This window comes from Anarrhichthys ocellatus, unplaced genomic scaffold (assembly GCF_004355925.1).
Source record: "Anarrhichthys ocellatus isolate YVR2014 unplaced genomic scaffold, GSC_Weel_1.0 scaffold12, whole genome shotgun sequence".
In the NCBI taxonomy this organism is placed as follows: domain Eukaryota; kingdom Metazoa; phylum Chordata; class Actinopteri; order Perciformes; family Anarhichadidae; genus Anarrhichthys; species Anarrhichthys ocellatus.
This window is the reverse complement of record NW_022280042.1, coordinates 3,765,200-3,778,330: the sequence shown is the minus strand read 5'-3', so window position 1 is coordinate 3,778,330 and position 13,131 is coordinate 3,765,200. Positions and strand designations below refer to the sequence as shown.

General features: G+C 45.9%; 2 protein-coding genes across 5 annotated transcripts; one reads left to right on the top strand and one right to left on the bottom strand.

The window, feature by feature from the left end:
- The first annotated feature begins 1,748 nt into the window (after nucleotides 1-1,748).
- Nucleotides 1,749-11,429, top strand: gart (phosphoribosylglycinamide formyltransferase). Of its 3 annotated transcripts, none has more exons than XM_031851952.1 (22): nucleotides 1,751-2,108; nucleotides 3,310-3,459; nucleotides 4,302-4,397; nucleotides 4,482-4,656; nucleotides 5,265-5,376; nucleotides 5,715-5,783; nucleotides 5,893-6,018; nucleotides 6,138-6,225; nucleotides 6,330-6,415; nucleotides 6,502-6,670; nucleotides 6,817-7,048; nucleotides 7,349-7,443; nucleotides 7,708-7,817; nucleotides 8,328-8,526; nucleotides 8,659-8,910; nucleotides 8,996-9,148; nucleotides 9,480-9,683; nucleotides 9,785-9,937; nucleotides 10,039-10,169; nucleotides 10,440-10,581; nucleotides 10,671-10,786; nucleotides 10,875-11,429. In XM_031851952.1, the coding sequence occupies exons 2-22, from the start codon at nucleotides 3,315-3,317 to the stop codon at nucleotides 11,070-11,072; spliced, it is 3,051 nt and encodes a 1,016-aa protein (XP_031707812.1). In that variant the 5' UTR covers nucleotides 1,751-2,108; nucleotides 3,310-3,314; the 3' UTR covers nucleotides 11,073-11,429. The 3 variants fall into 3 exon arrangements, with proteins under 3 accessions (XP_031707810.1, XP_031707812.1, XP_031707811.1); XM_031851951.1 differs by having other exon boundaries at nucleotides 1,752-1,840; nucleotides 2,025-2,108; nucleotides 10,671-11,429; XM_031851950.1 differs by having other exon boundaries at nucleotides 1,749-2,108; nucleotides 10,671-11,429.
- Nucleotides 11,430-11,512: 83 nt separating this feature from the next.
- On the bottom strand, nucleotides 11,513-12,995 carry hemk2 (HemK methyltransferase 2, ETF1 glutamine and histone H4 lysine). Of its 2 annotated transcripts, XM_031851955.1 has the most exons (6): nucleotides 12,627-12,995; nucleotides 12,450-12,536; nucleotides 12,279-12,369; nucleotides 12,106-12,189; nucleotides 11,889-12,030; nucleotides 11,513-11,819 (listed from the first exon to the last, which is right to left on the bottom strand). In XM_031851955.1, the coding sequence occupies exons 1-6, from the start codon at nucleotides 12,761-12,763 to the stop codon at nucleotides 11,713-11,715; spliced, it is 648 nt and encodes a 215-aa protein (XP_031707815.1). In that variant the 5' UTR covers nucleotides 12,764-12,995; the 3' UTR covers nucleotides 11,513-11,712. The 2 variants fall into 2 exon arrangements, with proteins under 2 accessions (XP_031707815.1, XP_031707813.1); XM_031851953.1 differs by having other exon boundaries at nucleotides 11,889-12,189.
- Nucleotides 12,996-13,131: the final 136 nt, after the last annotated feature.

Genomic DNA, 13,131 nt, shown 5'->3' with positions numbered 1-13,131 from the left:
GATTTAACACTGCTGCCCTCTAGTGGTTAAATCGTGTAATGTTTATGGTTCATTAAATGATTTAACACTGCTGCCCTCTAGTGATTAAATCATGTAATGTTTATGATTCATTAAATCTCTCTGTTCTGTTCTTTAATATAACGTTAATGGAGCGACGGAGCCTCTCCCAGCTGTTAGCAGACTGTTGTGCTAGCAAGCAGGCTCACTCGCAAGCTGTACCCAGCATGCAGTTCGGCGGTGAAATTTTATAAATGTACAATTATTAGTGTTACAAATTGTTTGTGTCACAGACTGTTGTGTGTTAGCATTAGTTGTGGGTTGTTAATTGTTGTGTTATAAAGTTATGACCATGACTAGGGTTCCCTCTCAATACATAGCGCTGACCGCTGTGCATTAGCAGCAAAGAATACATTTAGCTGCCTGTTGAAAGCAGACAGCAGTTGTTTTGGCTATGCACCGGTATAATGGTGTGTGAAGAACACATATCATACGGGAAATTAAAACCGGTATACTGCCCAGCTTTATTATAGTTTGGACAATTTTGTACCAATATTTGACGGGCCGGATTAAAAAGCCCAACGGGCGTAGTTTGCCCATGCCTGGGCTAGCGGCTAGCTGAGTGTCTTCTTCTGCTTATTGTAGCTTGTTAAACAACTGACTGACGCATTACCGCCACCAGGTGGTGGGAAGCTATATTGTAACTGAGCGTCTCATGGAGAACAGTAATATCTCTGGTGTCTTCAATTGATAACCTATGCGGTCCCGCGGCCCTCGCGGCCCACAGGTGCAAAACTGAAAGTTTTTTGCGGCCCTCTAGGTGGCGTTCGCGGCCCCACCATCGTTAAGAATCACTGCTCTAAAGGCCACAGTGAGCGCTGAAGGTGGTGGAGTCATTGCAGCCGGGGTGCTTAGATGTTAGCACAACGAAACAATATCCATCAGTTTTCCCCACTTAAAGTCAGTTCTATATTATATGTTAAGATGGCCATTTTCCAATGTACTGTATGTTGTAGGATACAATTGTTGCATGTATTTGTAATCTTTCAGGCTCGTTTTGAATCAGCCTGAATAAGATAAAGTTAATTTAAATCAATTATAAGGTTATAGGGTTAAATTCAGATCCTCTATTTTTAAGGAGAAGTAGCAATGCCACTAAGCAAAAGCACTCAAGCACAAGCACAAGTGGACATGTCTTAAGTATAAGTTGTATCATGAAGTAATAACACTATACTGTTCCGGAAGTAGTAGTTGTTGAGGCTAATTGACCTACTTATGTACTTTAATGATGGCATTTATCTAAGCTCGTGTTAGGTTTTGTATGTAGATGAACTTGTAAAAACTAGGTAAATGAGGGGGGGGTAAAAAGTAGCAGAGAAGATACTCAAGTAAAGTACCTTAAAATGATACTTGTGTAGAGAACTTTAGTGCATGAAGTTGCTCTTCATCGCTGCTTTTGGCAGTACAAGTGACTCATCATTTCCTTATTCTACCAAAATGATCAGTGTTTATAGGCCCCGCTACACCTGTTTGATTTCTGACACATTCTGCCTGAAAAGCAGTGGAGGCCTGTGATTACAGTTATTTCATGTAAATAAATTAAATATATATTTTAAATAAAATTGTGCCAGAGGAGGAAATAAACAAGATAAACATGAATTTATTTTGAAAGCTAGGTGGAGATGTGGGCCGTCCTGTTTGGCTCATGGTTTGGCACGACAACCGCCATTGCAAATTGACTACAATTCCCATGATGCACTCGGCTGTTGCACCCAGAGGAAGTTGAAAAATCCGAACCCGCTGCCGAAACTTGCCAAAAAAAGAGTTTGGGCAGCAGATAACGGTAAGACACACATGAACGGAACAGGAAACAATGACGAAACTCACTGTTTTGGCGCTATTTAGCACTTCTACCTAACTTTGCGTAGCGTTTGTCTGCGCATGCTCCTCATCAGCTCTATTGGATCCACGTGGTGTGTGTGTGTGTGTGTGTGTGGGTGGAGTGATAACGTAGTTTACATCCACAGGCTGTAAGCAGAGGAGACGCTTGTGGCTGCTGTCCTGAACTGGGCTCCGTCTATTTCCTGCTTCACAGAGACCCTAACACACAGGTGAGTATCAAAGCAGCATGCTAGATGTTCATTTCAACAATGATTTATGTTGCTGAAAAAAAGCTAGTCAAATGCATCTTACTCCTACTTAAAAAACATTAATGTTAGTTGGAGTGATTCATTGAATGTTAACCTTCAGATACTGGAATAGATTGCTTCAGGATGTAGACACCATCCATCCTGCTAACTGTAGAGTGAGTGTACAGTTTATTTCAGCATGTGCAGACACATTGATGATGCATACTGTGAGTGGAAGCTTGTATTAAGTGAGCCAAAGTAAAATGAGATTTACTTAATTGTTAAGTAGTCAAATTGCAGTGGAGTACAGAGTTATTATAAGAGTGTTAAAAGTACGACGTTATCAGCTGTATGTTGTTGTTGTTGAAGGGGTGTTTAAAATGATCCTGCATTGTTGGACTCGTGCATTTGATTTGCTCCCTGACATGTGAGTCACATGAGCCGAGTGATTTCGATCAAAGCTGGTGATTTGACTCATTGTGGAGCATGTGCCCTCGCTGTGCAACACTCGACCCTTTGTACCGAGTCTGCTCGCAGTTGTGTTCAAGGCTGATAGTGGACGATGTATCTGCTGCACATGCAGGTCTTCACTATAGTAGACCATGCCGTCACTGCAGACTGGGCTGGTTTGACGTCTGACCCCGGCTTGTTGGAGTGGATCGGGGTCAAAGGGTCTTTTTCAATGTACAATTCCATATCCTTGGAGAGAGAGAGGGAGAGAGAGAGAGGGAGAGAGAGAGGGAGAGAGAGGGAGAGAGAGGGAGAGAGAGGGAGAGAGAGAGAGAGAGAAAAAAGGCGGCGCATAGTTAACTGTACATCAACCTGATAGTGACTTTTGTTTTTCCATGCAAATGAGCCCCTGTTCTCAGCTGCTGGTGATTGGGCCTTGCCTGGTCACCATGCCTTTTTAATTGTTGACTTGTGTTTTTGTTCCAGTTGATTGGATCCGTGTTACCGTGGCATTACAAGATAATGTAAGGCCTCGGAGAAGGTCACCGCCTCGTCACAGCTTAGGGAACCCCTTTTGTTATAGGTCAAGCTATGCATGCAATTAAACGGCTACTTTAGGAACTGTTAAAGGGCAAGTGAGATGCGCTGGCTGCTCTCCAGAAAAATGCTGTGACGGTGTGAACGGTTTCAGTGCCATGCTAAATGCCGGGCTCTCTTCTTTCTCGTTGCTCAGGCGCCATGGCAGAGACAGTGCTGGTGGTTGGCGGTGGTGGACGGGAGCATGCGCTGGCCTGGAAGCTGGCCCAATCGCCGCAGATTCAGAAAGTCCTGGTGGCCCCGGGTAACGCAGGCACGGCCGGCTGTGGGAAGATCCGCAACTCTGGTAAACGCCAACACCAAGGCTCTTTAGTCTAGTGTACTCCTTTTAAAATACCCCCAAAAATGAGGCCGAAAACATTAGTTCCACCTTGAATATTGTAGAAGAAAAAGAACCTGAATGAACTGTGTGATCTATAACATGGCAGAAATTATAAAAAAATAAATAATAATAATCCTTGTCACAAATTCCCAGGGTTCAAGTTAACATGTTCAAATCAGACAAAAGTTTAAATGAAGAGATGTTTAGTTCGTTACCTCGACTACAAAAAGCCAGTAAATATTCCCATTTTAGGAGCTGGAACCATTGCATTTCACTTATTTGCTTTAACAATTACTTCACAGAATGGTTTGGCAATTTGGAAAGTATGCTTATTGCCTCTCCTGCTGAGAAATAGATGAGGAGCTGCTGCCGCTCAGCATAGCTTAGCATAAAGATTGGAAACGGAGAAACGGCTTGCTCGGCTCTGTCCAAAGGTAACAAAATATGGCACATAACTACTAATTAAAAGGCAATTTGCAATAGTTCCATTTCAGTTTTTGTGAGAGATTAAACACAATAGGGATTACATTTTATATTTGCATTTATTTGAATTCACTTATTATAATTAAACTCTAGAATAATACAACATACATTTCCTCCTTACACCTCAGGTTCCCCTATAAATAAGTCTTCTTATAGTCATTCATTCATGTCTGCTTAGTGTTTCAATAAATACAACATGTAAGATGAGACATTAATGTGTTAATTAATGCACTGATTAAATGACAGACACACCTGGAACTAACACCTCACTCTCTCCATGCAGAGTGTAAATGATCCCCTCCTCTCTCTCTCTCTCCATGCAGAGGTATCGGTGAGTAACCACGCCATCCTGGCTCAATTCTGTAAGGATCACCATGTGGGGCTGGTTGTGGTCGGACCTGAGGTGCCGCTGGCAGCGGGTAAGTGCCTTCACCACCCGCCATCATATAAACTGTCATCTTCTCTTCGTAGCGTCTTTCCCTGAACTTGAACGTCTCTTGAAGGTATTGTAGACGACCTGACGGCGGCAGGAGTGCCCTGTTTCGGCCCGTCTGCCAAAGCCGCCCAGTTGGAGGCCAGCAAAAACTTTTCCAAGGCCTTCATGGAGCGCCATGGCATCCCCACGGCCCGCTATGGCTCCTTCACCGACCCCCGGGAGGCCTGCAACTACATCCGCACGTCAGTACAATGGATGGAGACAGAGTTTGTCTGTGGATCGGGTTATATGAAGAAAAGCATACAGCTTACATTTTCAGTAAAATCATAGTTGTAGTAAATTAGCAGAGGAAACAAAGGGCTAAATGCATGTTTTTCACTGTTTATGGTGAATCAATAACCATTTTTTTAATTCAGTTTTCATTTCCAGTAGCAAAGTTGTGGAGTTTTGTTTTCAGAGCCTTTAAACACAAGACATGTGTGCCGTAATAGAAAATGATATCTCCTGATGTTCTGTTCCTCAGATGGTTTCATGAGTTGATGATCTAAGATCACTATGACTGCACCCTCGCACAATCACACACTTGTTGCACCTTTTACAGACGGAAAAGAGAAAGTCCTCTCTACTCTTTGAAAGTCATTTCTTTGTTCATGTAAACCATCTTGGGCAGAGCAGCAGCTGCCATATTCCACCAGCCTTCATCCATTAAACAATACCGTGCACTGCCAATGTTAAATGGTCCACACGCAAAAGAATGCTCATATCAGAGCTGCAGCATCTGGTCCAGATGTGTTTTCTGTTAAAAGATGTTCACATTACCGAGTTCATTTCATTGTTTGGGGGTCTCCAGGGCCGACTTCCCGGCGCTGGTGGTGAAGGCCAGCGGGCTGGCAGCAGGGAAGGGAGTCATTGTGGCTGGAGACCAGGACGAGGCCTGTCGGGCTGTGATGGACATCATGAAGGTATAAAAGCGTCGTCTCTGTGGTCGCTCATCTTGGCAGCTCCATTAGTTAAGGAGTGGAAAGAAAAGCAAAATGTGTTACTGAAGTGGAAGTAAAATGAGTTTAGTAAAGCCCGTCGTCATCAGTCAGTCACACGTTGAGATCTGGCAGCTGACCACAGATCAGTCCAACTAGAACAGAATTTTCCAGTATGCTTCACCCAACCAGTCTGTGGATTCTAACCACCTTCTTTTGTTGGCTGGAGTTTCTACATTATGATGAAATTCTGCAGTGAATATTATTTCTAGCCAGCAATCGGTTGTTGTAAAAGTTGATGCATGTTTAACGTGTTTCTGCAGGACCGAGCCTTCGGATCTGCAGGGGACACTGTGGTGGTTGAGGAGCTGCTAGAAGGAGAGGAGGTGTCGGTGAGTTAAAGCTCTTTAGTGAAATCCATAACTGAATTGAACCAAATGTACCTTTCTGTATAAATTATAGGAAAATTGACATGTTTCCCCCCCCCCCCTCGTTTTGTAGTGTCTGTGCTTCACTGACGGCTCCTCGGTGTCTGCGATGCCTCCAGCGCAGGATCACAAGAGGCTGCAGGACGGCGACCTGGGGCCCAACACCGGCGGCATGGGGGCCTACTGCCCCACCCCTCAGGTACACGCTTCCTCTGCCTCCCAGCCTGGTTCTCTTCTGGTACCCTTTTTAGGATGATGAGAGCGTTCCACTTGTGTGCAGCGTCTTCAATGCTGCTCGTGTCTCTCGGTCCCGTGCAGGTGAGCCAGGAGCTGCTGCAGCAGATCAGAGAGACGGTCCTTCAGAAGACTGTGGACGGGATGAGGGAGGAGGGAACTCCTTACGTGGGCAAGTGCTCGTGTTCTGTCTGCACTGCAGTCCAGAGAGCTCCCCTGCATCCATTCTTCTGTTTGCAGTTTGCAGCCTTCATGAAATGTAGCTTTTATTTCCAGGTGTGCTGTATGCAGGGCTGATGTTGACCAAGCAGGGAATAAAGGTCCTCGAGTTCAACTGTCGCTTCGGAGACCCGGAGTGTCAGGTGGGTTTCTTTGACTTTTGACTTCTTTGACCATCAGTGGATTTTCTCTTAAAATGAACATCAAATATGTGCTGGCCCTCCTTCAGGTGCTGCTGCCCCTCCTGAAGAGCGACCTGTATGAAGTGATCTTGAACACCATGAATGGTAAACTGGTCTCCAACGCCCCTGTGTGGCACCAGGACAGCTCTGCAGTCACTGTGGTGATGGCCAATGCCGGTTACCCCGGCTCCTACAAGAAAGGAGTAGAGATCACAGGTGTATGACACTGCAGCACAAGAAGTATTAAATTCTTACACACAATTGTAACGGTCTGGAGTAAATCCTTATAAATGTTATGTTCTGTGTGTTTGGTATTTTCAAGCCATCGATTACACCAGACTAACAACTGTGTTCATCCTCAGGCTTGTCCCAGGTCCAGGACTCGGGGGTGCAGGTTTTCCACGCCGGCACAGCTCTGAAGGAGGGAGGCGTGGTCTCCAGCGGTGGGCGGGTCCTCACCGTCACTGCGGTCAGGCCGTCCCTGGAGTCGGCCCTGCAGGCTGCCAATCGGGGCACGGCGGCCGTAGGCTTCCCGGGTGCCGTGTACCGCCGCGACATCGGCCACCGGGCCATCGCCCACCTGAACCAACACAGGTGTGTGTGAAAGTGGTACAGGCTCGCATTAAAACACCCAAACATCCCCTTTTGTATTGCTTTTGTTCAAATTACTTTTTTCTTAGTTTGTAGTCAAGTTCATAAATACTGTATATCATGAATAATAAACATTAATTTGAATATACTTGTGTCCTAGTATTTCTTTAAATGATCAAGTCCTCAACCAGAAACCCCCACTGATTCTAACACATTGAAGCCTCACTGTAGCTTTAGCTGTAAACATGGTGTAACACCGGGAGGAACAGCTGAGTGAGTGGTCTCTCACTGTGTCTCTGACAGAGGTCTGACCTATAAGGACAGCGGAGTGGACATCGCTGCTGGAAACAAGCTGGTGGACATGATCAAGCCCCTGGCCAAGGCAACATCCCGCGCTGGTAACTTCATTCTCACGAACAAAGAAAATACGTTGTGGTGCAATTAAATAAGACTCTTTCAAGCGATCAGACACACGAGCTTGTTTGATTTAAGCAGCTGACTGAAACCATTTTCTCATTAAGAAACAAATTGCTGTATTTTTAGTAATTGTAGTGGTTAATGCTGTCATTTTCATTGTGTTTGCTGGGATAAATTCAGTAGCAAATTAGAAAGGGTAGAAGAAGCAGTGAACGTGACCATAGTTGGTATTTTGTTCTCACCAGGGTGTAATGCAGAACTGGGAGGTTTCGCTGGGCTGTTTGACCTGAAGGCAGCAGGTTTTGTCGACCCGATCCTGGTATCCGGGACAGACGGAGTGGGGACCAAACTCAAGGTGGGACTTCGGTTCCTTCATCCCATTTATTGGAGAATATGGAAGATTTGCCAGCTAGTGTCTACTGTTTGCCACGAGTCATACTTATTATGCAAACTTTTGCTGTCATTTATTGTTACTGTGCAAAATATGTGGCACCCGTTGTCATTTCAAAGTCCTGGAACAAATGAGAATCAAAGGAAAGTACTAAAACCCTCGACTCTCTTCAATTTGGCTTTGGTAGATGCCAGATCGGCCAAGAAATAACAATTCAAAATTGGATCCAGATTTGGCTCAGACGTATTGGAGCAGCAGGACAGATTCTGTTTATCTGTAGAGCGACTCAAAAGCTTCTTAAAACCCCTGAACACATCCAAATTTCATTCATTTAAAGTGTGAAAGATCCAGGTTCTTTCATGAACTTATGGAAGCAGGTTCAGCTCATTGTTGGTGAGTCTAGAGTTGTTGTCTTTTAAATTGTGCACTTCGCAAAGTATTTTGCTTTATTTCCCCCAAAAAATGTCTCTACAGATTGCCCAGGCGTGCGGGCAGCATGGCGGTCTGGGTCAGGACCTGGTGGCCATGTGTGTGAACGATGTGCTGGCTCAAGGCGCCGAGCCGCTTTTCTTCCTCGACTACTTCTCCTGCGGCAGCCTGGACGTGGACGTCGCCGCGTCGGTGGTCGGCGGCATCGCTAAGGCCTGCGAGATGTCCGGCTGCGCTCTACTGGGTGAGTTAGGAGATGATGTTTAGATCATTAGTCTATTCATTCATATTTTGGTGTCCCTATCATCCAAAAGAGGTCCTATATTACCTGCTATGGCGGTAGAGCTGAGTGTGCTGTATGTCTTTTAATGTCCAGGTGGTGAGACAGCAGAAATGCCGGGCGTCTACGCTCCAGGAGAGTACGACCTGGCGGGGTTCTGTGTTGGAGCGGTGGAGCGCGGGGCTCTGCTGCCCAGGCTGGGGGACATTGTAGAGGGGGACCTGCTGATCGGACTGGCCTCCTCTGGGGTCCACAGCAACGGCTTCAGCCTGGTCCGCAAAGTCCTGGAGAGGGCCGACCTCAGCTACAGCTCCCCTGCTGTTTTTGGCAGGTCGGGACAGACTGTCGGTAAGTCACCCAAGTGGACCCGAGTGTGTTCTCCGTCTATGTTTAACCCTTTTAATGCCCACCATGTGACTAACACTGCTTCCAGGTGAGGTTTTGCTGACTCCGACAAAGATCTACAGCCGCCTGCTGCTGCCAATCCTTCGCAGCGGTGCCGTCAAAGCCTACGCTCACATCACAGGGGGGGGGCTTCTGGAGAACATCCCTCGGGTGCTGCCCCAAGAGCTGGCAGTCGACTTAGGTGAGATGAAAGCACGCCGAAACTTGATCGTCAAATGAAGCACACGAAATGCGGGGAGGTGGCTTGTGTTTTGGATAAAGCTGCATTTTGGATATCAATCATTTTTTTTATAGTTATCTAATGTGAGAGGGCGCAAAAAAGGAATGAAGACTGTTTTCAGTACAAACGTCTTTATAGTGGGATGACCCTGTGCAAACATGAATAAACAGCATTATTTTCACATTCAGCAGTTTCCCTCCACTCTGGAAAATGAAAAGGTCACTTTGTGGTTATTTAAGGCCACAGCTGTCACTCATTAATATTCACACTTGGTGTTTATCACCCGACTCAGATGCCTCTCGATGGAGCGTCCCTCCAGTGTTTTCCTGGCTCCACAAGGAGGGGAGTCTGAGCGAGGAGGAGATGGGCCGCACCTTCAACTGTGGCCTGGGGGCTGTGCTGGTGGTTTCCCCCCTGGATGCTCAGAGGGTCCTACGCCAGCTTCAAGCTCATGAAGAGGCCTGGATCGTGGGTTCTTTGGCCCACAAGCACCAGGGTGAGAGATACTGGAGAGGAAAGGCAATAAACTATTAATATTATTGATAAAATGTACAGCAAATTGTAAGAAAATAAGTTTTTATGTGTTTATTTATGCAGGGGCAGAACCTGTGGTGGTCCGCAACCTGAAACACAGCCTGCAGAATGCAGGGCCCGCTCCCAGCGGAGAGTTGGGTGTCGAGCAGAACAGTGGTTGCGACAGCAACACGCCACACAAGAGGACCAGGGTGGCTGTTCTCATCTCTGGCACAGGTGAGTTTATGTTGCTCTCGAAATAAGAATTGCATAGAATTGGAGAGCCTCCACATTTTGGGAAAGATCTGTAGAGTAACACTTGACTTTCTCTGTCCCAGGCACCAACTTGCAGGCACTGATGGAGCAGGCCAAGCGTCCATGCAGCTCTGCAGAGATCGTGGTGGTCATCTCCAACAGACCCGGAGTTCAGGGCCTGAAGAGAGCTTCGCTGGCTGGCATCCAGACACGGGTGAAAATATGAATAACGATGAGTTTATTTGTACTGCGCCATTGTGACAAAGTGCTTCACATGAAAGAGACCTGCACCAGGATGTTTTTTTGTCAGGAGACAAAAGTATGCAAAACCAAAAACCCATCTAATTTTAGATATATATTTAAAACTGGAGTGGAAGGGCTCGTTTAGATTAGACTGCATTTAATTGAGGGATTGGGCGAGTCAGGACTATACAATAAAATCCTAAATGTTTATAGTGTGTGTGTGTGTCTGACCCGGACGCAGGTGGTGGACCACAAACTGTACGGGAGCCGAACGGAGTTTGATGGCACAATTGATCGTGTGCTGGAAGAATTTAGGGTGGAGCTGGTGTGTCTGGCTGGATTCATGAGGATCCTCACGGGAACCTTCGTCAAGAAATGGAACGGTGTGAAAAAATAAGATGATGATTTGGTGGGTCATATCTTGGTGGGTCATATCTTGTTATACATTATTTGGTATTTGTTATTCTTACAGGAAAGCTGCTGAACATCCATCCATCACTGCTGCCCTCATTCAAGGGGGTGAATGCCCAGAAGCAGGCTCTGCAGGCGGGAGTGCGGGTGACTGGCTGCACGGTCCACTTTGTAGCAGTAAGTATGACAAACTGTAGAACCACCAGACATCAAACAAAGGGCCCTATACCTCAATTTATTTATTTTTTTGTTCATCCGTGTTTAGGAAGAGGTGGATGCTGGAGCCATCATCGCGCAGGAGGCGGTGTCCGTGCTGGGCAGCGACACGGAGGAGAGTCTGTGCGACAGGATCCGAGAGGCCGAGCACCGGGCCTTCCCTGCCGCTCTGGAGCTGGTCGCCAGCGGCGCGGTCCGGCTCCGAGAGGACGGACACATCACGTGGAAGTCCAATTCCCAGAGTTAAAAGCCACACATCCAGTTCAGTTTTACATTAACACTTTACTTCTAAAACTTCTCATATAATACAAAAGAGACACAACGGTCAAGATATTAACAGTTTTCTGTTCTTTCTTCTGATTGTCCAGTTCTTAATGGGATGCTTAAAGCTTTCAAGCATACATAGAAACATTTCAACTTTTTGTGTGAAGAAGCATCATACTTGAAACAAAATTACATTCCAATGTTACCTTTTTTTTTATTTGAGATAATTAACTTAAATAAGAATGTTGATTGTACTTGTAATGACAGAATGGGTTAGTATAATTATGAATGTCTGTTACTAAAACGTCATTATTAAACCTGTCTGGGTGAGAACATGGGGTCATGTTGTGTGGCATTTTTTTTCTTACAAATTTGCCAATATGACACCGTAGTCCTTCAACCAATTCCTTGCAAAAGAAGTTCTTGTTCTTTACAGCTTTAATAAGAAGTTCTTGTTCTTTACAGCTTTAATAAGAAGTTCTTGTTCTTTACAGCTTTAATAAGAAGTTCTTGTCTGGTGAATCTTACAGTTTTCTGCATTTGTCCTTACTTGCAGACAATACTGCATCCCGAATGGCAAAAAAGAGTTCCTGTAATCTTTTCAGGTGATTTAAAAGTGACCGTTAGCTGCTTTGGAAGCGCAGGACAGACAGCCTCTCATTTCCAGCTCTAGTCGACATGCACGTCTCTCCTCTCAAGCCACATTTGCCCAGAAAACGGATGATCTCCTCTGTTGAGAAAAGAGAAATCACTGAACTGTCCGGAATGTTTCCTGCAGGGTCTCAATCATTCTACTCACCCGGCTCATTCTCTGCAATGGTAACGAGGTAGAATAAGCCTTTACTGGAGAGCAACTGCGCTACCACAGGCAGAAATCTGTCGGTCACCTCTCGCCCTCGCTTCCCACCGGCCCAAGCAGCCTCAATACCCGAGCTGCCGACCTGGAAGAAAAGCACAGTGATGAACTGCTCCTCATCTGTAAACTGAAGACCACCTGCTGCACGGGGCTGAACCACCTCCTCTGAAGGCGTGACCACATAGGGAGGGTTGAACAGGAGGACATCCACTTCCCCACTTAAGCGGGGCAGAAGACCCTCCGCCTACAGGGAAGCGAGGAGAACGGTCTTTACAATTCAAATCCTGCACTTGAAGCATGTGAACAGCTGGAATGTGAACGTCCGAGTCTCACCAAGGATGTGATGACGGGCTGCAGTGACGCCTTGTTACAGGAAGCTGTCTTAGCTGTGCACTGCGCAGCTGCAGGATTCACATCAGTGCAACTGCACGAGAAACACATGCACATATTAAAGAATGTCCAATAACTTTTCTGCCATGCATGAGGAAAATGTGTATAACTCACAGATATAGAGCGGAAGGTCCAACCAGCGATGCCAGAAAAGCAGACACCACTCCTGAGCCACTGCCCACCTCCAAACACACACACGGGCTGGAAACGGGCACATTTTTTTAAAAATTTGAAAATATGGCCAACTAACGTAAACATAAATATATGACTGATTTGGGGAAATTGTCTGACCTCATCTGCTGCAGCAGCGCTGCGTCTTTCTCCAGGGCGTCAATCAAGAGGAACGAGTCTTCCGCCGGCTCGTAAACATCTCGGAAGTCTCCTCGTCCAGCATGGGAGTAGACGGGTGTGGGACAACACGAAGACATGTTCACGTCACGGTTAACAGCCACGCGACCCGACCGCACGTGTTCGTCACCATTTAGTAAGTGTCGCTGGTAGACTTTTGCAGTGCGTTACACGCTTGTATGATATTCATAAAAGTTGAGAATCAAAGGTGAGTATCTAGCTGAAATGTGTTAGCTTAGCTAGCACGGTCACGTTCCACTTCCGTGTAGCCAAACCTACGTCACAATGACGTACATTAACTAGTTCTCAGCTGTTGGGGGGGGGGGATTTGATCCATGTGGAAAGTGATTTTCTATAACTTCAGTTTAAATTACAAAGTACAGTCAATACAATTTACTTGTAAAAGTACTCCATGCCAATTTAAAATAATTTAAAAAAGGTCATAATA